This window comes from Mesocricetus auratus, unplaced genomic scaffold (genome assembly GCF_017639785.1).
Source record: "Mesocricetus auratus isolate SY011 unplaced genomic scaffold, BCM_Maur_2.0 Super-Scaffold_100010, whole genome shotgun sequence".
In the NCBI taxonomy this organism is placed as follows: Eukaryota; Metazoa; Chordata; class Mammalia; order Rodentia; family Cricetidae; genus Mesocricetus; species Mesocricetus auratus.
The window spans coordinates 3,394,154-3,422,128 of record NW_024429194.1 but is presented as its reverse complement, the minus strand read 5'-3'; the positions used below and the strand labels follow the sequence as shown (position 1 = coordinate 3,422,128).

Here is a 27,975-nt window from a genome sequence, read left to right as displayed (position 1 = left end):
ACATTGGAAGAGATCAGAGGATTCAACTTAGAAGAAATTTAATTGGTAAAGAAAGAACCATGTGTTCAGATCATTGGCCTTTCAGGGATAGTTCATAGTTCTCTGTGCCGGGTACTGGGGTTAGACAGCAGAAGGTCAATAAAGCATTGTCTAGGCCTATCTCAGGGACCACATTATTGAGTGGGGGGTTGGGGGGGTAATACTTGTCCTCCACAGTATTACAATACACTATACAATGGGTCAATAGTGACATCTCACATTGCATGTCCGTCTGGAGCCCAGAATGTGACCTCCCTTGGCTATAAGGTGTTGGCAAACATACACACTTCAGAAGAGACCATACATGGTTGGTCTGAGTTCTAATGACTTGCCCATATAGCAAGAGAAGGAAACATGGGTGTACTCAAAGGCCGTGGGAAGATGGAAGCAGACACGAGGGTGATATGTTAAGATGTGTGTATTGAGCAGGGTTATCTAGAGAAATGGAGAACTGTTAAGAGTGGCTTACAGGCTGTGGTCCAGCTAATCCAACAATGGCTGTCTCCTAGGGCAAAATCCAATCTTCCAGTAGTTACCTGTTCAGTCCATTGCGCTGGATGTCTCGTCAGAATCCTGAAGAAGCAGGCTTTAATGCCAGCAAGTCAAGACTAAGGCGAGCACGCAAAGACCAGGGTTTCTTTCCTACTTGTCCTCTATGAAGGCTGCTGTGAGACAGAGGGAGGGTCTTCCAACCCTCACACGATCCCTCACAGGTGTGCCCAGCAACTTGGATTTTTAGTGAATTCAGATGTAGTCAAGTTGGCATTGAAGAGCAGTCATCACAGTGTAGAATGGTTAAGGGCTGTCTGGAACATCCGGGACTCGGGAACAAGGGAAAAGCTCTTCTAAAGCCTTGAGTTCAGCTTTCGAGTCCCCAGAACTAGATAGTAACTGTTCTAATCATTCAGTTTGTGTCTGGCTTGAATTCAGCCATTGGCACTGGAAAACGTGGCTCCCACTGTTGCTTTCTACTGAGGCTAGGAGGCACCTGGGTTAGACAACAGGAAAGAAAGCCACAAAAGAGATGAAGCGAGTTACTAATGTGCCCCATGGTGGAGAACCTGTCAAATCTTTTCCAGACCCTGCAGGGTCTTTTCTGGTGCTTAATTACTTTCATCCTACTTTGGATATTTCTCCTTCGGTGTCCACTGTCTTTGTTACAAAAGAAACTGTCACTATCAGGGGCATGATGGCCTCTGTAAAATACCAGGGGACTGGTTCTCAGTTGACCCTTCACCACTACTTCAATCATTACCAGCAGGGCATTGGTGGCGCACGCCTTTAATCCCAGCACTTGGGAGGCAGAGGCAGGTGGATCTCAGTGAGTTCGAGGCCAGCCTGGTCTACAAAAGCTAGTTCCAGGACAGCCTCCAAAGCCACAGAGAAACCCTGTCTCGAAAAACCAAAAAACCAAAACAAAAACAAAAAAAAAACAAAACTAGGGTCCAGATTGCGAGGGACATTCCCTTGCTACCTCCTAAGAGCATCCATGTCTCTGAGCTGAGACCATAGACAGAGACGGGATGTCAACCTTTAAAAGCTGGTGTAAGTAACCACGATGACCCTGAGCCACAGGGACCATCTTCCCTACCCAAGCACACCGTCATTACATAGTTGAACAGTGTTGATACTCCTTAGTGTTGGGTTGACACTGAAAGTCTATGCATTCCTAGTTATGTATTTGAAGACTGTCTTGGCTTACTCTTCATCAGCAGGGAACTTGTGAAAACTCAAGAACACCCATTGTCATTTCCAGTTGTTCTCGCTGGGAACTAAGCAAGAAAACCAGTCATGGAATAAGAGCCCAATTAGTGTGTTTCTAGTTCCTGAATGATGACAGACATACTAGACAGATTTACTCCCTTGTATTCCTTCCCATGAGTTCTGTAGCACTGGACTGAAAGAAAACATTCACGGTTTTCTGAGAATATGATTTACCTTATTGCCTGGATGAGATTTTTCACTCCAGTAGACTGTTGCATATGCTTTCGTTTAAAATTGCCCGACACAGATGTGGAGCAATGTGGTGCTTCAAAATGTCTTGTGTATTCTCAAGCATTTGAATACTTGGGCCCTAGTTAGTCAGCCCTGTGTGGGTGGGTTTAGGAGGTGTGGCCTTGCTGGAGGAAGTGCATCATCGGGGGGTGGGGCTCTGAGGTTTCAAAGGGCTGGTACTGTTCCTCTTTGCTTCCGATTTGCAGGTACGGTCTCTTCTTTGCTTCCGATTCGCAGGTCAAGATGTGAAGTCCCGACAGCTGCTTTGCCTGGCATGCCTTCCACACCCTCCTGTCGGTGTATTTCACCACCGATGGGGAGGAACTGTTATCCATCTGGGATGGTGAGCTTTGAACGAATTGCTTCCGTCTACAAGTCCTTCTTGTTGTGTTAGTTAATGGGCGGGGGGGGGGGATGGGGATGGGAGTGTCCTTCTGTACATATGTTTCTCTTATTGGCTGATGAATGAGTAAAACACTTTTTGGCCAGTAACCAGGCAAGACGTATAGGTGGGACTACTAGAAGAGGAGAATTCTGGGGAGAGAAGACAGAGAGAGGAGCCACCAGAGAGACGCCATGTAGTTGCTGGGAGGATAGGACGCTGGGCATTCTCCGGTAAGATGAGGCCATGTAGGAATACATAGCTTAGTAGTTATGGGTTAATTAAGAGAGAGCTAGCCAGCCAGGCATTGGTGGCGCACGCCTTTAATCCCAGCGCTCGGGAGGCAGAGGCGGGCAGATCTCTGTGAGTTTGAGGGCAGCTCTGGTCTACAGAGTGAGTTCCAGGACAGCCTCCAAAACAATACAGAGAAACCCTGTCTCGAAAAAAAAAAAAAAAAACGAGAGAGAGACAGAGACAGAGACAGAGAGACAGCGCTAGCCAGTGAGAAGCCCAAGCTATCGGCCAAACAGTTTCTGATTAATATAAGCTTCAGTGTGTTTTTTGGGGAGGACTGAAGGGTGGCAGGACTAGGCAGAACAGAAACTCCGTCCACAGGTGTTTCGTCAAAACTATTGAAAAGTAACAAAAACAGGCATTGAGTTCATTTTAGACCATTTCCCCTTACTTCCCCCTTGGCCATTGGTGTAGTGCCATGCATATACAAAATGAGTGCATAGTTCACTGTGTACACGGGATGGAACCTTGTCAAACCAACAGGATGGAGCTTGGACCTGGATGGCCCTCGCTATGCCAGACACCATACAGACAGAAACCCACCGCTAAAAAACTCACAGGAGTTCTACTTTATCTATTTTTAAACTTGGGGGAGAGATTTTTCGATATGCCTGAGGTCACGCAGCCAGAAAAAAAAAATAATGGACTTTAAACTTGAGTTGATAAAATGTTGAGGCTCACCTGGTTTTCATTGTAAGAAAAAGCAGCATTTGACAAAAAAAATCCTCATCAAATGAAATTGTTCAAAAGGACCAGACAGAATCCAAGGTACTGCAGGCCTACAGTGAAGGACCCACAAAATGAGGACAGACGGAGTATGACATGTGTCTAGTAAGGGAGAGAGGAGGGGAAGTGCAGTAGAGAGGACCAGGGGTAGCTGGCTGAGTGGCTCTCCTACCTTGCCTTTTTCCCAGGGATCATGAGTTGGGGTGTTTCAGGTGGTCCGTTCTAACAACGAGGAACGAGGCCTCTGGGTCCATTACAAACACAGTACCTCCCGTCTGCTAACTGTCTGTCTCCGAGTGTAAGGGACAGAAGAGTCAGGAGACAGTAATCTTCACAACCTCTCGTTGCCGGGGTTATGCTGGACAAGATCTGAGCTCACGAGTCGTCATTTCCTACCTCTGAAGTGTCACTAACCCCAAGTCTCATAGTTCTTCACGTGTTGGGAATACAAATGAATACACATATATGTGTGTTAATTACATGGCAAAAACAAAAATATGATGGGTGTTTCTACAACGAACTGATAAAGATACCGCTGTTCTTCCAGGTCTAAAGTTGTAAGAAAGACGGGGTACCCAAAAAAACCCATGAGATAATTTGGAGTTGAGTTTGGCCTGGCTGCTCTTGGGTGTGATTTTTTGGAAAGACTTGATCAATGTCTTTTCTAATCATCAAGGAAACAGATCATTGTCGGTCTAGGTTGCATTTAACACCTCCACAGTCAAAATGAGGAGTTTCGCAGGAGGCAATGATTTACTAGTGACAAGCAAGAGTAAGAGGGTTGCTGACCAGGTTTTTGAAGTTGACAGCAGAAGACATACAGGCAAACAACCACGCTCTTCGTAGAAACATCGTGCAAGCAATTTATGTGGGAAGAAAATAATAGCTAAGGCAGAAAAGAAACAAGGACAACTCAACCAACAATAGGTGCCCTGTGGCGTCACCAAAGCCGGAATGGAGATTATCTGCCGGGGCTTCCGGTTGGTCAGCTCTCCATAACTACATGGACATAAAGACAAGTCTGCTTAGTGGGACCAGGTCAGGGAATTTATGAGCTAGCATAAACGAATAAAGAAGCCAAGCAGAACACGATATAATTGTTTCTACTTCCCGTCTAACCGCCTTCTCAAACTTACATTTGGTCATAAATAATGAAACAAACAATATGAATTGCACACATATTATGCAGATTTGAAATGCAAACTCCCATTGACATTTTACCCTGGAAAGTTTTGAAGCTGTGGTGTTGGGTCTCCCTCTGCAGAAATGATCCCGCTGCAGAGAGGGCACCAGCTTCCCCCCGTTCCCCACCCACCTGAAGTACAGGAATTATTTCTTCCTGAACTCTCTTAAGTAGTTTCAGCTTCCACAGATTGCTAAGACATAGCGAGGTACGTACGGAATGTTTTCAGTTCTTGTGCTGAGGGACATTTCAAATTTTTTTTTTTTTGTCTTGGGGAATAGAGTCTTGTTTGGGGCCAGGAGAGCATCGTGTCATACATCTCAAACAGGGCAGTTTGCTTCAGTCCAAACACTGGTAGGAAGGAGTCCTTTTCACATGAGAAATGTGCAACAAACTTTGGCAAGTAGATACTATGTTTTTTTTTTTTGGTTTTATGAGACAGGGTTTCATTGTTTTGGAGGCTGTCGGTCCAGCCCAGCCTCAAACTCACAGAGATCTGCCTGCCTCTGCCTGCCTCTGCCTCCCGAGTGCTGGGATTAAAGGCGTTCACCACCACCGCCTGGCAAGTAGATACTATTCAACTTCAGTTCCCAGCGCACACATGGTGGCACACAACTCTCTGCTGCCCTCTTCTGGCGTCTGTGGGCACTGCATGCATGTGCTGCGCATAAATGCGCTCATATTCATAAAACAACAATATGTCCTGACCACTGCTTCTTCTCTGAAGCGTCACTGGGACCCTGCCTAGCATCTATCTATGTACTTATCGACTTAACAGAAACTACTTTATACTCAGTCCCAATGTGCTACACCTTTTTAAAATAATACTTTAATCCCATCTTCAAAATTCGTGTACACAGTGTGTTTGATATGTCCACCCTATAGAATACCTCCCTCCAACTCTCCCTAGGACCCGCTCCCCAACTTATATCCCTCCCTATTTTGTATATTTTTTTCCTTGCCTGCCGCTTTGGTTTTTCCCCGCCAGCTGCCTGGGCTCTGCCACAGTTGCAGTCCCCAAATAACACACAGGACACTATATTAATTATAAAGCTGTAGGCCGTTTGCTTGGTTTCTTACTGGCTAGCTGTGACTTAAGTATTTAACCTATAATTGTTAATCTAAGTATTTCTCTTACCGGAGCCTCTTATTCCTCTGGAGGCTACATCGTGACTACCTGCGTCTCTCTTTCCCAGAATCCTCCTCCACTCCTAGTCCCACCTATCTTGCTTCCCTATTGGCCACCAGTGCTTTATTGGCATATACACAGGACTTCCCCATCACTATTTTTAATTAATGCCTTGGGTCCAGTTAGTGCTATCAAATGCATATGAGTGTGAGGCCTCTCTTTGGAGCATGGGAAACCTACCAGTGACCAGATCTCCCCACTTCAAAGAGGCCCTCCCTCCACCAGCAGTCATGAACTACCAATAGCTCTTCTGCTAGAGTTTGGGGCTTTGGGAGAATATTCACGGTCACTAATTACCAGCACTTTGACAAGTTATGGGTCTCGACTTTAACTGTTGCCCATTGTAAAGAGACCTTTCTCTGACCAAAGCTGAGAGCACCACAAGTCTACAGACACAGACATAATATTCCAAAGTCATGACCAATTAGTGACCTCCCCAGTAACTTCCTTCCCAGGACCTATGATCTACAGAGTGTAACATTTGAATGTTACACTCCAAATATATTGATTCTCAGTTGTATGGATACCATAAAATAAAGTAGGCTTCAAAGTAAATGAAGGCAACTACAAAACTGTTCAAATGTGATAAGGTTTGTCTTTTCCTTTCTCCTCACCACTCATGATCCCCCCCCCCTTACACCTTTCTTCCTTTTCTCACTGAGGGATTCGCAGATTCCTTGCACTGAAACACCCTTCTATTTGCTATATCTGTAACTGAACTCACTCTCACCTATTCTAAATATTGGAATTTTCATTTGCTTCCATTTGTTTTAGAAATAGGCTTGACTTACCCATGCATTTGCTTTGGAAGGTGAACATAGCCAAGGTTGGGAATATTCCAATCAGCTCTTCTGCTGGAGAAGTTTTATGGCAGCTTGACACAGGCTGAAGTCAGCTGAGAGGGAGGAAGAAATCTAAGTTTAAAATATGTACCCATGAGATCAGGGTGTAGGCAAGCCTGTAGGGCATTTTCTTAATTGGTGACTGATAGGGTAGGGCCCATTCCATCATGGGTGGGGCCATCCCTGGGCTGGTGGTCATGTGTTCTATAACAAAGCAGGCTGAGCAAGCCATGAGGAGCACAGCAGTGAGCAGCTCCCCTCCAGGGCTTCTGCATCAACTCCTGCCTCCAGGTTCCTGCCCAGTTTGAGTGTCTGTCCTGACTTCCTTCGAAAATGAATGGTCGCCGGGCGTTGGTGGCGCACGCCTTTAATCCCAGCACTTGGGAGACAGAGGCAGGCGGATCTCTGTGAGTTCGAGACCAGCCTGGACTACCAAGCGAGTTCCAGGACAGCCTCCAAAGCCACAGAGAAACCCTGTCTCGAAAAAAAAAAACCAAAAAAGAAAAAAAGAAAAAAACAGAAAATGAACGGTCATATGGAAGTGTGAGCCACATAAACCCTTCCCTCCCCAACTTGATTTCGGTTGTGTCGCTTCATCGTAGCAACAGAAACCATGACCAAGGCAGGCCTAGAGACGATGCTTGCACGATGCTTGGCTGTGGGAAACACAGTTGATCGACAGCAGTTGATGTGTTGGTTATACAGGCTTTCCCTACCTGTATAACCTCCCTATCACAGATGTGTTTCTTTTGAAAATGTGATACGTGGTCACATTCCTGTAATCCCAGCACTTGGAAGACAGAGGCAGGAAGAGGAGCAAAAATTCAAGGTTATCCTTGCCAACAAATGAGTTTGAAGCCATCCTGTGCTACTTGAGACCCTACCTAAAAAAAATAAGTTTAAGAATTAGTAATGGGGGCTGGAGAGATTGCTCACAGGTTAAGAGCACTGCCTGTTTTTCCAGAGGACCTAAGTTCAATTCCCAGCAACTACATAGTGGCTTGAAACCATCTGTAATGGCGTCCGCCCATAGGACACTATATGCATACATAATAAATTTTTTTAAAAAATTAGTAATACCAATTCTTAATATATTCTCACATTTATAAATATATAAATATTTATTAAAGTGGAGTTATTAAAGGGGATTTATTAAAGCAACTTAAAGGCTGTGGTCCAGCTAGCCTAACGGCTGTCTACCAATGGAAAGTTCAAGAGTCTATGAGGCTGGATGTCTCAGCTGGTCTTTGGTGTGTGCCAGAATCCTTAGGTTCTGATACCAGTGAAGGAACGGACTTGCCAGTGAGAGCAAGGGCGAGCCAGAAAAGAGTAAGCACTTTCTTCTTCCATGCCCTTTATCTAGGCTGCCACTAGAAGGTGGGGTCCAGATTTAAGGTAGATCTTCCCACAACAAACCATCCAGATTAAAGGCGGGTCTTCTCACTTCAAATGATTTAAGAAAGAAAAACACTCTTCACAGCTGTACCTAGCCACTTGCCTTTTTTAAATTAATTCCAGAGTCAAGCTGACAACCAAGGGCAGCCATCACAATGTGGAAACATTCTATGCTGTGTCTGTCTGTAGCCTTTCTGTAGATCAAAAATGAGTCCTAAATAAAACAGCTCATAGGAAGCAGAGGTGACCAGCCTGGCCTGCAAAGTGAGACCCTATCTCCGAAAACAGTCTCTTACTAACAGACATGCTGTGTTTTGTGAAGCATTATCTCAGGCTGCCTCACAGAATATAGGTTACTTCTGGGGCCAAACATGAGTAAATATGTCTCTCTTGGATGGAAAATTTAACATGAACATATCCAACTTCTTTACTATTTCTACAAATATTTTTTGCATTGATTATTTCCCCCATAAATATTTATTTTAGTTATACAGTTGTCATATAGTAGAATGACATTTTATTTGAAATTGGGGTTCTGGGGATTGTAATATATAGTATTCCATAAACCCATTCAGAAAGAAAGCTGCTTCCTTCTAACCTGACAAGGTACCTTGAGAGGCTGATGACATCCTCTGATCATTTCTTTCTCCACTTAAATGGTTTAACTACTGACTCCGAAATGACCTATACCTCTTTATGAATTCTGTAACAGTCTCATTAAGCCGTTTCTTATTTAACTGCAGATAGTAAAACCTTAACATTATCAGTAACATAAAAGGAATGTGGAAAAAATTACATTAACCTATTCCTTAATTATACAGATAGTTGTGTGAATTTTAGGGTCATCTGTCACCTGGCACAGGTTGAATATTAATAACAGCTCGTAAGTTAACTTGCTTTAACTCATTCTTGTTCCATTCACCCCAATGGGAAACTGGACTTTAGACCCTACGTGAAAGCTAGCTGTGCAGAAAAATCTACTTCTCAAATTAAATTTTGAGGAGAAAATATATCTTCTCCTTATCTAAGTCAGCTTCCATCTACAGTTGTTTATGCCATGGAAGGCAAGAAATGGCTCATTTCTAGGTAGACTTTGAGCTAAGGAACAATGAAGGTATGCCATGATGACAAGATCTTAGGGGGAACAATTGCATGGGGGTATTTTATGTTTCACTTCAATCAGTCCCACAGAACAGAGCATGTCAGGATTTAAGTGTTCAGGTCTGAAGAAGCTGACATCCTATCTCTGTAGTAGGAATCAACTGACACTAAAATCCACCTTCTCCTGTTACCTTTTTTTGTTTGTTTCTCTGTATTGTTTTGGAGGCTGTCCTGGAACTCACTCTTGAAGACCAGGCTTGGCCTCGAACTCACAGAGATCTACCCGTCTCTGCCTCCGGAGTGCTGGGATTAAAGGCGTGTGCCACCAACGCCCGGCCTTCTCCTGTTACCTTCTTTATGAAAAAATAAAATGTATTCGATTTATTCATTTTGTAGATGAGAGTTTTGTTTTGTTTTTTGCCTGCATGTATGCGTGTGTACCACACACGATCAGTGTCCAAGGAGGGCAGAAGAGGGTATCGGGTACCCTCGCTGGAGTCACAGACGGGTGTGAACCGCCGTGTGGGCGCTGGGGATCAAACCTGGGTCCTCTGGAAGAGCAAGTGCTCCCGACCGCTGAGCCACCTCTGTAGGCCTCTTAACACCTGCTGCAGTCTTTTTTAAAAAACTGAGTCTGTGACTCTGAGTCCGCCAGGAGAGCACTGAAATGCCCTGGTAGCACACGCCATACCCCATTGTGATGCCTGGAGCCCACTGAGGGTAGGACACCTGGGGCCGGGATCCAAGATGGTTAGACCACCACCTCAGGTGATTGCGGTGTGCTGCTGAGGTGCAGGAGGACTGTGTTCAGGGGCTTGCATGTAACTGGCCCCCATGAAGGCGTAGGAAGTGGCCCCATTAGGAGGTGTACCTCTGCTGGAGCAGGTATGGCCTTGTTGGAGAAAGTGTGTCACTGTGGGGGGTCAGGCTTTGAAGTTTCCTATGCTCAAGATGCGGCCGGCCGAGTGTCTGAGACCACTCCCTGTTGCCTCCTGACCAAGAGGCAGCCTGCCCCATGTCTGCCAGCACGCCACTGGCACGCCCTCTGCCATGATGATGATGATAGTGGATTGAACCTCTGAAACTGCAAGCTAGCCACCCCAAATAAATGTTTTCCTTTGCAAGAATTGATGTGGCCATGGTGTCTCTGCAAAGCAACAGAAATCCTAACTAAGACAGGGGCCTACTTGTACGCAAATGCTCATGGATTTCACTCTTCCCAGAAGATTCTAGAGCCATGACAAGGGCACTCCTCTGACTAGGAACAGCGTGATGGCTATTCTTGCTTGTCAACTTACTATATCTGGAATTCGCTAAAACCCCAAAATAGAAGGCACACCTGTGAGGGATTTTTTTTCCTTTCTTTCTTTTTTCTTTTTGCTTAATTTGAAGTAGGTAGATTTACTTCTAATCCAGACTTTTGCAGTAGGAAGACAGGCAAGATGCCGTTCACCTGGATCTTGAAGTGTGAAGGCATGCCTTTCGTTTGGGCTACATCTTCTGCCCAACCTCTATTGCTTGTACCCACAGTCAAAATCAACCGTGGACCCCACAGTCGATGTGATGGAGGCATCAACTCCGCTCAGAGGACAACTTTCATCTGTCCCATAAAAGGCTGCTTTGTATCTGTCAACGCCCTGGCATCCCTCATGCCAACGCTACATGTCCTACAGTCCAGTCTCACAATTCTCGGCAACAAGTTTCCTTTCAGAGTCCATGAGCATCCTCTGTGAAAAACAGCTCCCTCTGAGTGACCCCAGCAGCTGTCTCCCATCCAGAGTGACAGCCACTGTTACTAGAAAAAGAAGAACACCTCCAACCAAAGGCCTCGTTATTTCAATGTATTCCAGGAGGGCCTTGATCCCTACTAACTCCACAAGGTGCCCTGTAATGCTGAATTCTAGGTCGATTCTTGCTATCGAACGAACGGTGCTTTCTGAGTCTCCCTAGGTGGTGAGGGTGCTGGCATAGGCGGGGATTTCCCATCCCTACTCCCCCTCCCCACGAAAATGGTCCCTTTATTAGTTTCGTTCTTGTGAGTCTTCAAGGGCCAGAGCACAGGTAGCATGAACACACGTGCAAGGAACAGTTGATACAAAACTAAAAATGTCAGGCATTTCATGGTTCTAATGCTTATGAACCTCCTCTGAACTCATTTAATTTCACCAGCTTGGTCAAAAACACAGGGATGGATTGCAGGAAAAACAAAACAAAACAAAACAGACCATCTCTACAATATAAGTCCAGTAGGAGTGAAGCCCCTCCCGGGTGTGGTCCAAGAGCAGCGGCAGTGGTAGCCATGAACATTGCTACCAGCTAAGCCACGCTCCCTCACTGTGAATTTCAGCCATCCCGCTAGTGCCTCACAGCACAACTCCATGACATAGGGCTATTATTAGTCCCCTATAAACAAAGCACGGACGGGACCGATGCGTAAACTTAGAGCTGTGCTAACAAGAAGAAAGCAAACAGTCAAGCGTGATGACCGCTTCCTGCCGCCACCGTGGGAACCCCACGCCACGGATGGCGCGGATGGCCTTAACAATAGGGGACTAGCATTTGCACTAAGAGTTTACCTGGGAACTGTGTGGGTCAGACCCTCACAACTGCCCCGATTTCCTGCTCTCCGCTTCAGAAAGCGAGGGGGTGAGGCTTAAAACGGTGGAGACATGACTCAGTAGTTAAGAACTCTCGCTCCCCGTCCAGAGGGGACTGCAGTTTGGTTTCCAGCACCCATGTCAGGCGGCTCACAAACGGTCTGTAGCTCCAGATCCAGGGGGATCCAATGCCCCTGCCTTCCAAATGTCACATGAACTCATTTGCATGCAACCATGTGTTCCAGCATGCCCACGCTTAAAAAAAAAATAAAAACAAATCATTTAAAAAACAAAAACCGAGGCTTGGAAAAGTTTAAGATGTCGGGTATTTGAGCCAGATATGCCTGACTCTAGGTTTATTCTGTCAACTCTTCCACCACACCCGCTAATGCAACTGCTATTGTGAGCATCATAAGACGTGTGTGTGTGTGTGTGTGTGTGTGTGTGTGTGTAAGAGAGAGAGAGAGGGAGGCAGAGAAAGAGGGAGGAAGGGAGAGATGGAACAATGCCTCAGCTGTTAAGGGCACTTCCTCTTCTTGCAGGAGACTCAGGTTTGGTTCCCAGCACCCACACGGTGGCTAACAATCATCCTACCCCAGTTCCAGAGGATCTGACGCCCTCTTCTGATCTCCACTGGCACCAGACACACATGTGGTGCACACACATCAACGCAGGCGAAGCACTCATACACAGGAAAGACGTGTATCAGAACACCTTGGGAGACGTTAAGCCATTACTCGCTAACATTGCATCTGAGGGTGTGACAGAAAACAGGCAGGGTGCGTTGGTGGCACACGCCTTTAATCCCAGCACTCGGGAGGCAGAGGCAGGTGGATCTCTGTGAGTTCAAGGCCAGCCTCCAAAACAATACAGAGAAACCCTGTCTCGAAAAACAAAACAAAACAAAAAAATAAAGAAAACAGGCAATCACGACATTCCTTGATGGTTACTTATGCGCCGGGTACAGGCATTCTCTCATCATCTTCCCATGAGTTCACGGTCCTGCCCTAACTTCAAATGTTACTCTCGTGTGATTGGACACAGACTGATAGAAGTGTGACAAAGCAGAGGAAGGGACTCTAAGGAGCAGGGTAGCTCAGTCCAGCTACCAGCATTGTAGGTTGGCCAGGAAAAATCTGGGAGCTAAAGAAACTTCCCAGGTCCTGAGCCCGAGGGCATGTGGTAAAGAGGCTGAGGCCACGCAGCGCAGAGAACAAACACAAGGTTCCAGAGTCAGGGAGCTATAACGCACATGAGTGAGCTGATAGCACCAAGTGATCAGATCTCCCCATGGGAGCTGCAAGCGCGTGAGGGCTAGAGAGGGAAGCAGCTGGGTAAACGCAGGGGCACCGATTAGCCCGGCCGATGCAGAGCTCTGGGGTTGTGCAGATTGTCCCGGGCGACTGCCATTGCCCCCTTACACTCCAGATCCAAGATGGCACTTCATTTGTTCCGCAAATGCCTGCGCCCCACAAACAATGCGGCAGCTACAGGAACCAAGGCGCTGGCGTCCAGGAATCGCGCCTTAGGTAACCCGGCCAGACAGAGAGAGAGACAGAGCGAGCACAGTAAGAGACAGGGCCCGGGTGACACCTGCCCCAAAGACAAGACGAACTCGGCGCCCGAACCGTGCGCGCCCAGGGGCAGGACTGGCCCACGCGCATGCACACGCACGGGAGCGCAGGCTCCCGCGCTCCCGATTGCAGTGCCGAGGCCGGGCGCCGGCGGGAGCCCAGGAGTCGGGAGCTCCAGGCGGGGCGGGTGCCCGAGGACTGAGCTCGAGCATTCGCCTCCCCTGCGGCCGTAGCCCCGCCCCGGGCCCCGCCCATCCCCTTCTCCCGCGCGCGGGCTCCGCGCGCCCCGAGCCGCGCGCGTGCGCGCGCGTGCGCAGGCCAGGGGCCCTCCGCGGGCGGCCCCGTAGAGCCCCTGGGAAGCGTCGACCCGTCAGGTCCCAGATTTAACCCTTTCCCCGCTCGCCCGCCGCCGAAAGAGGCCCCGATCGGGTTCCGTGCCTGCGCGCAAGCGGCGGCGCGCCTTCTTCCCCCAGCCCGCACCGCGCATGCACGGGGAGGGGGGTGGTGGGGGTGTTCGCGGCAGGGCTGGAGAGTCTGTGCTCGTGCAGGAGGAGGGCTGCTACCACCAGGGACGTGCACGACTTTCCCCCCCCCCCACCCCCTCCCCAAACTACAAAAAAAAAATCAAAAAAAAATCCCCAAACACTGCCACCCACCGTGCCCCCGCGTCCATCCCGTCCCGGCCCTGCGCGCTGCCGAACGCGGGAGCCCACGGCGAGCGTCTGTGGCTGTGCCAGGCTGCAGGTAAGCGCGGGCTGGGTGCTGGAAAGGGCCGGGCCGGGGCGGGCGCGGGGACGCGGGGGCAGCCGGCGGCGGGCGCGGCGGGGCCGGCGGAGAGGAGGCGCGTTCCCGCCGGGCTCGGGCGGCAGCCAGCTGCAGGATGTGGCGGCGGCGCAGCGCGGTGCGAGCGGGATCGGGCGTGGGCCGCGGTGGGGCGTGGGGGGGCCGGGCGCCCCGGGGACCCGCGCAGGCCAGCGAGCGGGTGTGGGGAGAGAGAGGACCAGGCGGCGGCGGCGGCCCGCGCGCGCGCTCGCTCGCCCTCCCTCCCTCGCTCGCTCTCCGCTCGCTCGCTCGCCCGCCCGCCCGCCCGCCCGGCGGCCGAGTTCATGGCCGCCCAGCTCTCCGCGCCGCAGTGCACCGTGGTGGGGGGTGGGGACGCCCGAGCCCGGGCCGGAGCGCGGCCCGCGGGGCGCCGCCCCTCGCCGCTGTCCTCTTCCCCCGACCACCCTACACCCTACGCCCCCGGAGCGGACGGGACCCCCCGCGCACGCTCTCCCTCCTGCGCCCGCGGAGCTCCGGGGAGCCGGCCGCGCGCCGCCCCCCGCCCCTGGCCGCGGGAGGGCGCGGGAGGACAAGACGCGCAGGCCGCGGAGTGCGCGGGGCGCGAGCTCGGGGCTCGCGGGCGGGCGTAGCAGGGCGCGGCGCGGCGCGGGGCTGCGGAACCGGCCGCATGCTCGCCAGCCCGCCTGCCCGTTCCCGTGCTTGCTCGCCGCGCTGCTGGGGCTGCTGCGGGCCGGAGAGGAAGAGCCTGGCGCCCGCGCTGCCACCTGGAGGAGAAAGTGGCGGGCCGTGGAAGGGAAGGGTGGCCTGCGCGCCGGGGCGCTTTTGTTTGGGGGCGGAATGCTAAGGGCTGGCCGCGCTCGGCGGCTCCGGGGCTGCGGGATGCGAGCGTGGGCGCCCCGCCACGCGCGCACTGCGCCCCGGGTCTTGCGCCCTGGCCCAGCCGTCCCCGCTCCCAAGTGGTGCGGCCGCGACAGGGAAGTGGTGCGGCCGCCATTGTCGCAGCTGCTCCGGCATAAGGAGGCGGCTGCTGTGGCTGCTTATGTAAGTTTGCTTCTGGGGAAGCCCGGCACCCTTGCTCGGCCAGGGCGCCTTAGCGCTCCCGCGATAACCATTCTGGAGAGCTGCTAGCCAGGAGCTGCTCTGTCTGTAGCTTTGTAGATGTTGGACTAAAGGTCTCCGTCCCGCACCTCCTGACAATGGCTATCTTCCGGTTTGAATTTAGCAATGGGAACATCTCTATAGGGGACAAAAAACAAAACAACAAAAAAAAAAAACGAGCCGATTGGCCCGTGACCTCCTTTGAAAAAAAAAAAAAAAAGAATTCACACTATAACCAGGAACAGAAGAGAGGCTGCACGATGATGTGTTGCCATGGCTACTGTAGGGCCACTCTTCTCCAAGTGCCATGCCCCTTCTGATCCCCACAGTTAGTGACAGCAGACTTGTCACCCAAAGGTTCCGAAGGGAATGCCCCCTCCCTCCCTCCCTCCGGCCGGCTGAAGGCCCCAGGCTGCAGGAAGGCCGAGGTGAAGAACCGAGCATCCTTAGAAATCATCACACAGTACAGATGAGAGAGAAAGCCTGCCGGCTCCTATTGAAGGAACTTGCTAACGGGTCCTTCGGTGGAGTCTTGGCCAAGTCTTTGTCTGGGACTGGACTCCAGCGCGCAGCCACCTGCTTGTACTAAACTTCTGCATTTGTGGGATTGGTGGTCAGTGTAGAAGATATTTTTGTCCTTTAGTGTATTGGTCCGCAGGATGTGGCACTCTTTAGATGAAGAGTTAAGAATCAAAGAAAATTCCTTGAGCCTTTCGCATAGGAAGGGAGGGGGGGAGTGGAATTTCTCCACTGCTGTCTTAGCGGACAGTTTGTAATTAGTGTTCACTCCTCCTTTCTAACTGTTGGATGTATGTGTGATCCTGCAGCCTTTGCCGTATTTAGAGGAACATGCAAACGTCTAGACGTTCACAAGTCCTAAAAGGAAAAAAAGTGGGGAACTGGGTACCCAACAGGAGATGGGGGGGAGTGAGGAACCCCGTGGTGTCTTCAGGATCCCTGTCACCTGCCACACTCACTGCTAGTCCTTCTGTAGAGCCGGGCCGGATGACTGCTGGCCTCCCCGTTTCTACCCAGAAAAATGGGTTCGTATGAAAGAGGGAGAACCATAAAGGGGTCTGTGGTTTTTGTTTTGTTTTTTTGTTCTTGGAAACATTTGGTTTAGAATTTGAGGAAGAGAAAAATCTCACTTAGTCTTTATCCTTTTTCCCCCCCTGGTAGATCTGGCTTGCCCCTGATCAGACTTAGTCTGATCTGAAGATATTGGAGTTTAAGGCATTAAGAAAATAGCCTGAATTGTTCATGGTAAGTATTCCTTAGGGTATTAAAGATTAGAGTATCATTTGGTATTTGATTTTTTAAAAAAGTATCTCAGGTCTAAGGTTATCAAAAAAGGGGTAGTGTACTTGGTTTAATCCAGTCCCTGGTCCCCACTGTATATACACACACACACATTCTCTCTCTCTCTCTCTCTCTCTCTCTCTCTCTCTCTCTCTCTCTCTCTCTCTCTCTCTTTCTCTCTCTCTCTTCTCTAGATATACATTTACAATTCTATTTTCCTCAGACTTGTACTTTATTGAATGAAAATAAGACAATTTTTTAGTAGAAAATGTAAAACACATTGTTTTTAGATCAATTCTTGAACACAGTGGTAGGTCTTTCATGACGGTTTTGAAATGCTTTTGCTTTTAAAAAGCTCCCAACACTTACAGAGTGCAGGTTGAACCTCCATAAGTTCTAAATATTCAAAATCTGAAAGTTTCTCAAGGCTTGTAAGCCACAAATGAAAATCCTGTACTGTGAAGGTTTGTTATAAATCCTATTTGAGCCATGCAGTGGTGGTGCACACTTGTAATTGCAGCGCTCAGGAGGTAAAGGCAGGTGGATCTCTGTGAGTTTGAGGACAGCCAGGGCTACACACAGAAAACCTGTCTCGGAAAACCATAAAAAGCAAAAAAAAAAAAAAAAAAGATGGAAATAAATAAAATGTCATTTGAAATGCTGCATAAATTATCTTCTTGCTATGTGTATAAGGTACATATAAAATATCAACTAGTTTTATATTTAGGCTTGGACTGCCATGCCCAACTTACTTCATGATGTATATGCATGTATTGCAAAGCCTAGAAGAATCTAAAACTGGACACTTCCGGTCCCAAGCATTCCAGAAAAAAAAGGATACTTAACCTGTACGTCTGTTGTTAGACTTAACTGGATGGCTAGAAGATTGTCATCCTGGGGCATGAATCCAGTCATCAGCCTCTTCCCAGATGTCTTCTGGGGTCAGGATCGGCCCAAAGCTGCTATGGAGAGACTACGATGCCCTCTCTAGTCCTCGAATGGTGTCTCGTCTCTCGAGGAAGTGTAATGCCCAGCCCTGATGTTATTTTCCTGAATCCTCCACACCTGAAGTTAGATGTCGCAGACGGGACTTGTGGATTCTTGTTTTCTTGTGTGTGCGCGCGTGTGCGTGCGTGCTGTGTATACACGTCTGCGTGAGTGTTAGCACGTGTGCGTGTGTACCAGCCATTCCCTGTGGGAGATCCGAGGCCCATGCCGGTGGGCGTCTTCCTGGATTATTTGTTCGTTGAGACAGGGATCTCTGGGTTCAACCTGGAGTTCACTGTTCAGGTAGTACAGCTAGCTGGCTTCCCTCCAGAATTCATTTGTGCCTTCTCGAAACTAGAGGTGACCACCGTGTGCCCACCTGCATTTACACTGGTGTTGGGGGTATAGCCCCCTTACACTTGTGCAAGTGCTTCTACTCACTGAGGTCCCTGGCTCCAGGACCAGAGGATTCTTCTCTCAACGCTGTAACTTAACGCTTCGAGGTCAGGGTGTCTCCTGCCAGTCATACCTCTGTCTTGACAGTCTGACTGCCTGAGTTTTTAAATCACCTTTCCTGGATCTGATTACTAGATCTCAAGTAGCAATAGGAGGTTGGGCACCTTCTTAACCCCTTTTGTTAACTGAGGACGACGCCTTCTTCCGTACGATTATTTGTAGCCAAGTGTATTGAGGCATCGTGAGCATGGGGAGTAATGCCTGGTGTGTGCGTTCTAAAAAGCTGCCATAATTATTATAACTAGGAAACTTAGTAAACTGAAACGTACTTTTAAAAATAGCAATGTGGAAACCCCTTATCTGGGGTTACTCTTTTCTACCTGTCTTTGGGCTGCCTTTAACATCGAATTTTCTAAATTGTTAGGTTCTAAATAAATATTGACAGTATGACTGGGTTTTCTTGTTTGCTTGTGCTTGCTTTTTGGTATTGGGAGTACTACACAATAAAACATTTTTTATATTTGGCAGGAGTTTTTCATCAGTATGTCTGAAACCATAAAATACAATGACGATGATCATAAAACGCTGTTCCTGAAAACGCTGAATGAGCAGCGCCTGGAGGGAGAGTTTTGTGATATCGCGATCGTGGTTGAGGATGTGAAGTTCAGAGCCCACCGGTGTGTTCTCGCGGCCTGCAGCACATACTTCAAGAAGCTTTTCAAGAAGCTGGAGGTGGATAGCTCTTCCGTCATAGAGATAGACTTCCTCCGCTCCGACATATTTGAAGAGGTCCTGAACTACATGTACACAGCCAAGATCTCCGTGAAAAAGGAGGACGTCAACCTGATGATGTCGTCGGGCCAGATCCTGGGGATCCGCTTTCTGGATAAGCTCTGTTCTCAGAAGCGGGACGTCTCCAGTCCCGACGAGAGCAACGGCCAGTCAAAGAGTAAGTACTGCCTCAAGTTAAACCGCCCCATCGGGGACGCCGCCGACGCTCAGGACGATGACGTGGAAGAGATCGGGGACCAGGACGACAGCCCGTCGGACGACACGGTGGAGGGCACCCCCCCGAGCCAGGAGGACGGCAAGTCCCCCACGACCACCCTCAGGGTCCAGGAGGCGATCCTGAAGGAACTGGGGAGCGAGGAGGTCCGCAAGGTGAACTGCTACGGCCAGGAGGTGGAGTCCATGGAGACCCCCGAGTCCAAAGATCTGGGGTCCCAGACCCCCCAGGCCTTAACGTTTAACGACGGGATGGGCGAGGTCAAAGACGAGCAGACCCCGGGCTGGACCACCGCCGCCAGCGACATGAAGTTCGAGTACCTGCTCTACGGCCACCACCGGGAGCAGATCGCCTGCCAGGCGTGCGGTAAGACGTTTTCCGACGAGGGCAGGCTGAGGAAGCATGAGAAGCTCCACACGGCCGACCGGCCTTTCGTCTGCGAGATGTGCACCAAGGGCTTCACCACCCAGGCGCACCTGAAGGAACACCTGAAGATCCACACGGGGTACAAGCCCTACAGCTGCGAGGTGTGCGGGAAGTCGTTCATCCGCGCCCCGGACCTGAAGAAGCACGAGCGTGTCCACAGCAACGAGAGGCCGTTCGCCTGTCACATGTGCGACAAAGCCTTCAAGCACAAGTCTCACCTCAAGGACCATGAGAGGAGGCACAGGGGGGAGAAGCCCTTTGTGTGCGGCTCCTGCACCAAGGCCTTTGCCAAGGCCTCGGATCTGAAGAGGCATGAGAACAATATGCACAACGAGAGGAAGCAGGTCACCCCCAGTGCCATCCAGAGCGAGACGGAACAGTTGCAGGCCGCAGCCATGGCTGCTGAGGCCGAGCAGCAGCTGGAGACCATCGCCTGTAGCTAGGGGCCGGGGGTCGGGAACGCTCGGCCTGGGGAGGTCGATGCCGGGGTCGCGTTGATCCCAGCCCGTCAGCAATCCTTTGACTGCTTCTCTGGCAACTTAAAAAGTGTTGTACTGGCTGGACCTAAGGCAGAGCTCACTCCCGTTAGGTGATTTTTAAATTTCCCTAAGGCAGTTACGTACACTCCTACGTTCTGACCAAACAGTTGTGCGTGTGTGTGTGTGTGTGTGTGTGTGTGTGTGTGTGTGTGTGTGTGTGTTTTTATTTTTTTTGTGGTGTCTGGTATTCATGTTCCCCATACACTCCCCTAACCCTTCTCTGTGGTTTTCATTTGAAAACTCTGTCCAGTTTGAAGTGAGCGGCTCCTGTTCCATTCTTGACTCCGCGGGTACGTGTGCGTGTGTGCTGCACAGGGTAATCGAAACAAGAAAGTCGATTTCCTGGTCGTCCCAAATGTACGTGACTTCCAGTCAGAACAGCAGTCTTAGTAACTGGATACAAGAACTTCCCGTCGATGCAGAAAACGTTGGCACATGCTGACGCAGGACACTGTATGAGTACAAAACCAAGTTTGGAAACACGGAATGGTGTTCTGTGTTTTTTTCCTTTGGTCGATTTTTAAGCATCTCTCTCTATATATATATCATTGTTTTTACCGTTTCTGTGGACAGTAAATGGTTGCTTGGCTGAAGTGTTTCTTCATCCTTTGATGATGGCCCCTGTACCCACCCCAAATGCTGCAGGTCACGTGTGCCTCTGGGTGAGTGAGACCACTGGAAAGCTGGTAGTGCTGGAACTGAGTTCCTCTTCGTCCAGGGTGGGCCACTCTACCTGAGGGAGTGAACCAGTAGTGAGAGGGAAGTCTCCAAGACAAGGTTTCCACAGATACAGAAACCCTAAGAGATTGATTCCCTAGGTCTTCAGATCCTGACTGATTACGAGATTGGTTTTGTATTTAAGATCAAAATGAAGAAGAGAAGCAGAAGTGATTCTTGAGATGTTTTTTGTAGTTGACGGATGATCAGGCTTCGGGGCTCTCTGTGGCACTCCTTTTCTCATGAAGAAGATGCTGAAATAAATTTTAAGATCTTTCAAATGTGTAAATAGTAGTGTTGGTCCTGTGTGTTTCAAGGAGAAGGACGGCTGCACTTTTTTTTATTTTTTGTTTTTATTTTTTTTGCACATTGGATTAAAGTACCTTTCATTGGCAGCAAACATCAGACCGTCTTGATGATGGTCAGACCAAACGTTTGTTTTTCAAGTATGTTTTATCACTGGCTGCAGTTTTCAGTAGAAGCTGACTGCCTTTTCGTAGCCATAAATCACAATTATGAACTTTGTTTCAGATCTGGCATACTAAATGTGCTTTTTTAAAAACTATTTCCTTAGGAGTGTATTGAAGCACCAGCAGAGTTTGAATTACGCTCTGTGAGAGGGTACTAGATGATTGTTTTAGGATATGTACAGTTGTAGAAAGTGCCAACTTTTATAAAGTTCATGTTTGGTTCTTAAGATTTTCATTTTTTAAAAAAAATAACATTAAAATGATTTTATTACATGGCTTGCTGTATTATCACCTGTTACTACTGTTGTGAGAAAATGTTTATTTTCAGAATTGGTGTACGTGTTATGCCCAGGATTGTCGGATGGGGATGCTACCTTTCGAATTCTCTTATTTATTGGTAAGATGTTTTGGTTTAAAATTGATTTTCCCCTGAGAGCTCTTTGTTCTGTATTGGAGACAGTCCTGTCAGTGTTTCTGTGCTGTAAGGAGGGGGCCGGCTGCTGTTCCCAGGCTGTGTTGACCAAAGCAAACGTGAAATCAGCTGATATCCTGTTGATAGCTACTTCAACAAAACCATATTTTGGGCCTTTGATTTTGTATATAAAGAAAGTAATATACTTGTCTTGTTCTCCATCTTTTTTTTTATGGTATCGTTGTACACATCTAGATCCATTACTACCTCAGTCTTGGTTTTATAGAGGTATAGACTTAACATACGAAATTAGTCCCTATAGAAAGCCTGTAATCATTGAAAAACAAAGCAGAACTTACCAATACTTTGTGCTATGTATTTACCATTTGAACTATTTTGTACACAAAATGTATTTGTATTACGACACCCACCGTGGGTGCTGGGTTCCTATTTTCTTTCAGATATTTTTATATGTTTGGCCCTAACAGTAACACTCCTTATCTCCTTATCCAGCTAGCTCTAGTCATAGTAAACATCATGCTAGAGTTCTCAAGGGACCCTCCATGGGACTTCGAGACTTCCTCCTGGGGTGTGCTAGCCCTGAAATCTGCAGTGAAAGTGGACGGGGCAATCCTAAACATCGGCATCGATACCTTTCCATAGATACCGTTTCTTTCTGTGCTAAGTGTGTGTTTGTAGACATTGTGTTGGGTTTCATGCTAGACTCCCATTATGTTAGGCACTGGCTTAGATAATGACTGTTAGGAACTGTAAGCTTAGGGTAGTGTGTTAGTTTGCTTTCTGTTACTGTAAAAACAGCCAAGAGAGTTGGCTGCTGGTGGCACAGGCCTGTCGTCCCAGCTGCTCAGGAGGCTGAGGGGAGACCACAAGTTCAAAGCCTGCCCACATAGCTAAAGAGTGAATTCAAGACCACTCTGAGCAGGTGATAATGGCACAGGAGCAAAGTGCTTGCCCATCGTGCATGGAATTTAGTCCCCTGTATGGAGGGCTTGGGGGATGATAGGGCACAGATTCAGATACATTTCTAACTGCCCTGAGCCTGGATTTCTTCCCCTTTGAGGTAAGGGTGTAGATTTCTACCTCAGTACCGGGCCTGGTACTCAGCTTTCTAGCCTGCACCAAAAATATTTCCTGGGTTTTTGTCATATTGGATTGTTTTAGACAGGGTATCACTCTGTAGCTTGGCTGGCCTCAAACTCAGGTCTGCCTGCATCTGCATCCTCAGTGTTAGGAATACAAGCATATGCCAACAAACTCCACCATGTCAAGGAGTTCTCATTGGACACAAACTGTGTGTGTGTGTGCGCGCGCGTGCGCGCACGCGCGCCTGTCAATTCTATAATTGCTGGCTCTGAATTATAGGTGGATAACCTCATCTAAAGAGTTCATAACTGAAAATACCTACAGAAGCTGTGTTTAATCTTGACATTTATAAACTGCCCATTCACAGCTTTGTTCTTAAAACATTCATCCTAGAATCTTCTTTGGTTTCGTAATCGCCCATCATTTGCCCGTTTTTAAGTAGGTCACTGGCATGTAGACAAAGTGTACACCCTAGTTTGGTTGGCTTCCAAACCTACTTAGGGGACATGACGACACAGCCAGGATTGCAATTTAGAGAGCCATATGTGAAGTCGCCCATCTAGAAAATACTTCTATATAGAGCTTTTCCAAAGTGAATGTTGTCCAGTATTACCCTTCCTGGTTTGCATCAATTCCAAGAGTATGTTGTTTCCTTGCTAAAGGGATTAAAACTGCCACTCTAGAATTTTTATTTTAGTTCTGGAATTTTCTGTTGGCTTCGCTTTAGAGGTTATTTTTGTGAATCTCACAGGAAAGCACTTTTCTGTGGAGTAAGCTAGTGTCCACTGACTGTCCTGGCTGAATGCCTGGTATTTACAGAGCCAGGCATCGGACTGAGTACACACACATATACACACACATACACACACGTATACACGCACACACACATATACACGCACACACACGCACACACATACACACATGCACACACACATATACACACGCACACACATACACATGCACACACATACACACACACGCCCACACACACACATATACACACACGCACACGCGCACACACACACAGTGAGCAGGAGGAGCCCATTCCTGCCGTCCAAATGCCTCACCTTTCCATACTTCACAAAATTCTGCAGACTTTGAAGAGTAGTGTAGCCATCGCACATGTGCAAAATGCTTCTCAGTTTGGTGTGTTATGTTGACACAGTTCATAGAGCATACTTTCAAAGGTAACTAAAGGTTTTCCTTCTGTTGTGGTCAAGTTTGGTGGTGTCGCAATCAGCCAGCAAGGTGACTTAGCAGGTAAAGGGCACATGGCGACAAGCCTGAGGGCCTGAGTTTGATCCCCAGGATTCACATGGAAAGAGAAAAGACCGAGCTGCAAGTTGTCCTTGGTCACCAGCACGATGCTGTGGCATGCCCATGCACACAATAAATAAGCACGGGAGAGTTACAACAATGTCTCTCATGCAACGGGTGGGTCAGCAGATACTAAAGTAACCTTCCTGCCCTTGCTTAATTCTAGAACCTGTCCCCAAACATGGAAGCCCTCTGGCAAAGTGTCATGAAACAACTGTAGCCAGTGGCTGTCTTTCTAAAACAAAGTTTCAAAATTCGGGAGCCAGGAGAAGCAGCCTCCCTCCCCTCCCCGGCAGTACCAAAGTCAGTGTGGTTTGGGGCAGAAACCAGCTGTGAGATTGGTCGCCTGTGCCTGGAGGTCTTGCTGAGCTTCTCCCTCTGGCACCTTCCCTTCCTAGAAGGTCTTGGCTTCTTTGGATTTCTGTTCTACCTCTTGGCCTCATGAACTCGGCTGGTTGAATAATTTTCCTCAATTTCTTCCGTGGAAACAAATTTGAGGCCTGAGAGACGGCACATTGGGTAAGAGCACTGACCGCTTTTCCAGGGGACACAGGTTCCATCCCAGCACCGTATGCCTAGAATTCTGATTTGCAGCTGGGCATGATGCCCCACACCTTCAATCCCAGCAGAGGCAGGTGGATCTCTTGAATTAGAGGCCACCCTGGCCCACAGAGCAAGTTCCAAGAAGGCCAGGCCTACCCAGAAAAACCCTGTCTTGAAACTATAACAAACTATTTGATTCCCCGCCCAGTTTATATCATTTTTATTAAGAAAAAAAACAAATTTAGCTTTAAAATAAGATATAACCAATGTGAAGGATTATTGACCTTAAACAGAATGTCAGAACTAGAAGTTGGGGTGTTTATGCTTAATTGAACTGAGCATGTGAGCACCGTTCCTTCTAAATCAACTCTAACTCATTTTAGTTACTCCTCAACTCATCATGTCCCCCCAAGACTTCTGTGAGGCAGGGAGAGAGTAGAGGTTCTTAGGTACCTACCTTAAAAATGTATGGATGCTGGGCGGTGGTGGCACATGCCTTTAATCGCAGCACTCAGGAGCCAGAGGCAGGCGGGTCTCTGTGAGTTGGAGGCCAGCCTGGTCTACAGATCCAAGTTCCAGGACAGCCAGGGCTACACAGAAATCCTGTATCAAAAGAGGGGGGGGGGAGGAGAGAGGAAGGAAGGGAGGGAGGGAGGGAGGGAGGAACGGAAAGAAGGAAAAGAGAAGTACAGAGTTAAACTTTGGTGGTACATAGACTACAGCTAGGCTGTAACAGTACAGCTAGCCCTCTGTTGTAGACAGGGTTTCATGTAGCCCAGGCTAACGTCAAACTTAATGCGTGGCTGGGGCAGACTTTGCTCTCCGGGCTTTCCCCTCTGCTCTCCAAATGAAGTGATCACAGATGTGAGCCGTCCCACCGGGCTACTACTCTCACTTGAAGAAACGAAGAAAGGGCTGGAGCCTGGGTTCCTTGCCTCTCGGGTTTGCCTCAGTTGTACGCAGCCTAAAGTAGATCCGTTAGGTTGTATAAACCAGCGGTCCTCAACCTCCCTAATGCTGTGACCCTTTAATGCACCTCCTCTTGTTGTAGTGACCCCCCCAACCACAAAATTATTTTTTGTTGCTACTTCGTAAGTGTAAATGTTTTTGTGAACCATATTAAGGGGTTTTTGACCTCCAAATAGTTCTCAACCAGCGATGAAAAGCTTTGGCTCTTCCTAAAACTACAGCACAAATAATAGATTTAGATTCGTTACTTTCAAGTTTGCCGTACATGATTTACCCAGTGTGGCTCAGCCTTGTCCCATGACAAATGAACTTCCAGAAAGCCACTGTACTGCTGAATCTGAGACTTTTGAAACGGGCTTTTCTTTCTATGACTAAACTTTGAATGTATTAGTATAAGTGACAAAACTGAGTGTGATATTAATTGAAAGTGGGGAACCTTGGCCCAACAGCGCTGGTCTGAGTTCTGGTTCTGACACTGGAGTGGCTGGTGTTGGGCAAAATTACTTCCCAGGTTTAACAGACTCCCCCATGACGTGGGGTGATAACGTGGGGACTGATACGGTGCACAGACGGACTGCATGTGGTCTGGGCGCCTGGGAGTCAGATTCCGCTTCCAGCAGGCAGAACTCCTGCTTAATTTGGTCAGCCTCCGTCATGGTGGCAGCTTCCGAGACGGCATAAAAGATGGAAACATTTATTTGGGTTTTATGGGCTTCTGGCCCTGGTCACTTAACCTCTTTTACCTTAGACTTGTAGTACAGTAGATCCTGAGGGCATGAAATAGTGTCCTCATCACAGCCATGAAGTACTGTGGTCATAATCTTGCTAGTCCAATAAAGCCTGTCTGAGGGTCAGAGAATGGAGGTTGCCATTGGCTAACCATAGAGGTCTGGAGATCTGTACAGACAGAACAGGAAGTGAGATGGCTGGGCGCAGACAGGAAGTGAGATGGCTGGGCGCAGACAGGAAGTGAGATGGCTGGGTGGAGAGGCGATATAAACGGGAAGAAACAGGAACTCCTCACTCTCTTGTCTGCTGAGAAGCTGGAGAGGTGAGGTGTGCTCCGTGGGCTTTCTCCTTCTCTCTGATCTCTCAGACAGGCTTTATTTGCACAAGCAAGAAATCACCACAAAGTGTGATGGGAGCACAGGGCTTCCACTATCCTCTTGGAGGAAATGCTCTGGCGACACAACTTCCTGCCACCAACTCCAGCTCCTAAAGCTCCCCCGGTTCTCAAGAGCACTGTTGGTGTGATCAGCCCTTTTAATCTGCGAATCTTTGGGGACATATCAGGCCTGACCTACATTCTATAGCTAGGGCATAGAAACAGCCCACCTCTCTAAAGGTTCCCGGTTTGAAGAGTGACTAGATTCAGCCAAGGCCCCTTGATAGAATCTATCCAGCTTTTTTTTTTTTAAAGAAGGGGGATCAGATACATCCTAGATACCCACACACACATGTGCTCACACCCGTGCACACACTCCCTGTCTTTGGCCATGTGAGGCCTGGTGAGTGTAGCCTGTCAGCTTTAGACATCCAGAATCACGAGCCAGAGTAAACCGGTTTTCTTTAGGGTGGTTATAAGTGCTATTTCAACCGAGATGTTTGGCATACAATCGCCAGCATTTCGGGGTACACCGGAACTGTGACAGGTGCCTGATGGGTGGTTGGGCCACCGGCATGCACTGTTAATTATTTTCTACAGCTTTTGGAGACCCACCTCTCGATCATCCCGAGTGCTGATCTCACTTGGGGCTTCCCTTCTGTGCTGTCTAGAAGTCGGTTCTTGGTTCCCAGCCTCCCCCATCTTGTCTGGATGGGACCCATCCTCCCATGGGAGCTCGGTGGCCTTGTGAGCTGGGACGCTGTCCCCAGTCCGCCTCAACCCTCACCCGTAGTTGATGGTGGCTGGCTCCTAAATGGGAGGAAAGAGAAAAGGGTCTGCCAGAGTGCGGGTGACCCCAAGTCTTTACACAGTGAGGGCTCCTGGGCAGTTTTAAACGGTGTTGGGTTACAAACAAACAAAAATATTTACGGGAGAGTAGTTGAACAGCTAGAGCTCTGAAGGGACCTGAAACCCCATCTCCTAGTGTGCTTGAATTTCAAAGGGGGGTTTTAGCAGCAGGGTCCTCGAGCCGGTCATTTGCAACTCAAAGGATCCTTGGTATCCCTGAGGAAGGGGCATCTTTGTAGCTCCAGAGTTGTCTTTCAGGCCCACTACTGAGTGCCAGGCTGAGGGTAGACAGTTAGAACTGTGATTTTGGACTAGTCGAGCATTTTCTCCAAAAGCCCATGCCTGTTTTCAGGATAAAATTGAAAATCAATTAGACGTTGGTGTTATGTGATCTCAGTGCTGCGCAGACCTGTACTCCAAGTCCCAGGAGGCTGCACCAAGAAGACCTCAGTCCTGAGGCCAGGCCCTGGTTACCAGAGAAACAGTCTGTACAAACTAAAACAAACAAAAACCTATAACCTGCCTTCAAATTTCAAAAATATCCTGAGAAGTCTGAAACCGTTTGAATTTCTGATGTT

General features: G+C 48.5%; 1 protein-coding gene and 1 long non-coding RNA gene across 7 annotated transcripts; one reads left to right on the top strand and one right to left on the bottom strand.

Annotated features, from left to right (window-relative positions):
* Window positions 1–21: 21 nt before the first annotated feature.
* Window positions 22–14,130, bottom strand: LOC110343227. Of its 2 annotated transcripts, XR_005879730.1 has the most exons (4): window positions 13,974–14,130; window positions 6,600–6,703; window positions 1,978–2,568; window positions 22–1,027 (listed from the first exon to the last, which is right to left on the bottom strand). It is a non-coding gene; the product is annotated as an uncharacterized LOC110343227 (long non-coding RNA). The 2 variants fall into 2 exon arrangements; XR_005879731.1 differs by lacking the exon at window positions 1,978–2,568 and having other exon boundaries at window positions 13,974–14,118.
* Zbtb14 (zinc finger and BTB domain containing 14) lies at window positions 13,660–21,715 on the top strand. Of its 5 annotated transcripts, none has more exons than XM_040752859.1 (3): window positions 13,660–14,061; window positions 16,378–16,461; window positions 18,469–21,715. In XM_040752859.1, the coding sequence occupies exons 2-3, from the start codon at window positions 16,459–16,461 to the stop codon at window positions 19,813–19,815; spliced, it is 1,350 nt and encodes a 449-aa protein (XP_040608793.1). In that variant the 5' UTR covers window positions 13,660–14,061; window positions 16,378–16,458; the 3' UTR covers window positions 19,816–21,715. The 5 variants fall into 5 exon arrangements, with proteins under 5 accessions (XP_040608793.1, XP_040608797.1, XP_040608794.1 ...); XM_040752863.1 differs by lacking the exon at window positions 13,660–14,061 and adding an exon at window positions 14,155–14,218; XM_040752860.1 differs by lacking the exon at window positions 13,660–14,061 and adding an exon at window positions 14,706–15,141.
* The last annotated feature ends 6,260 nt before the right edge of the window (window positions 21,716–27,975 follow it).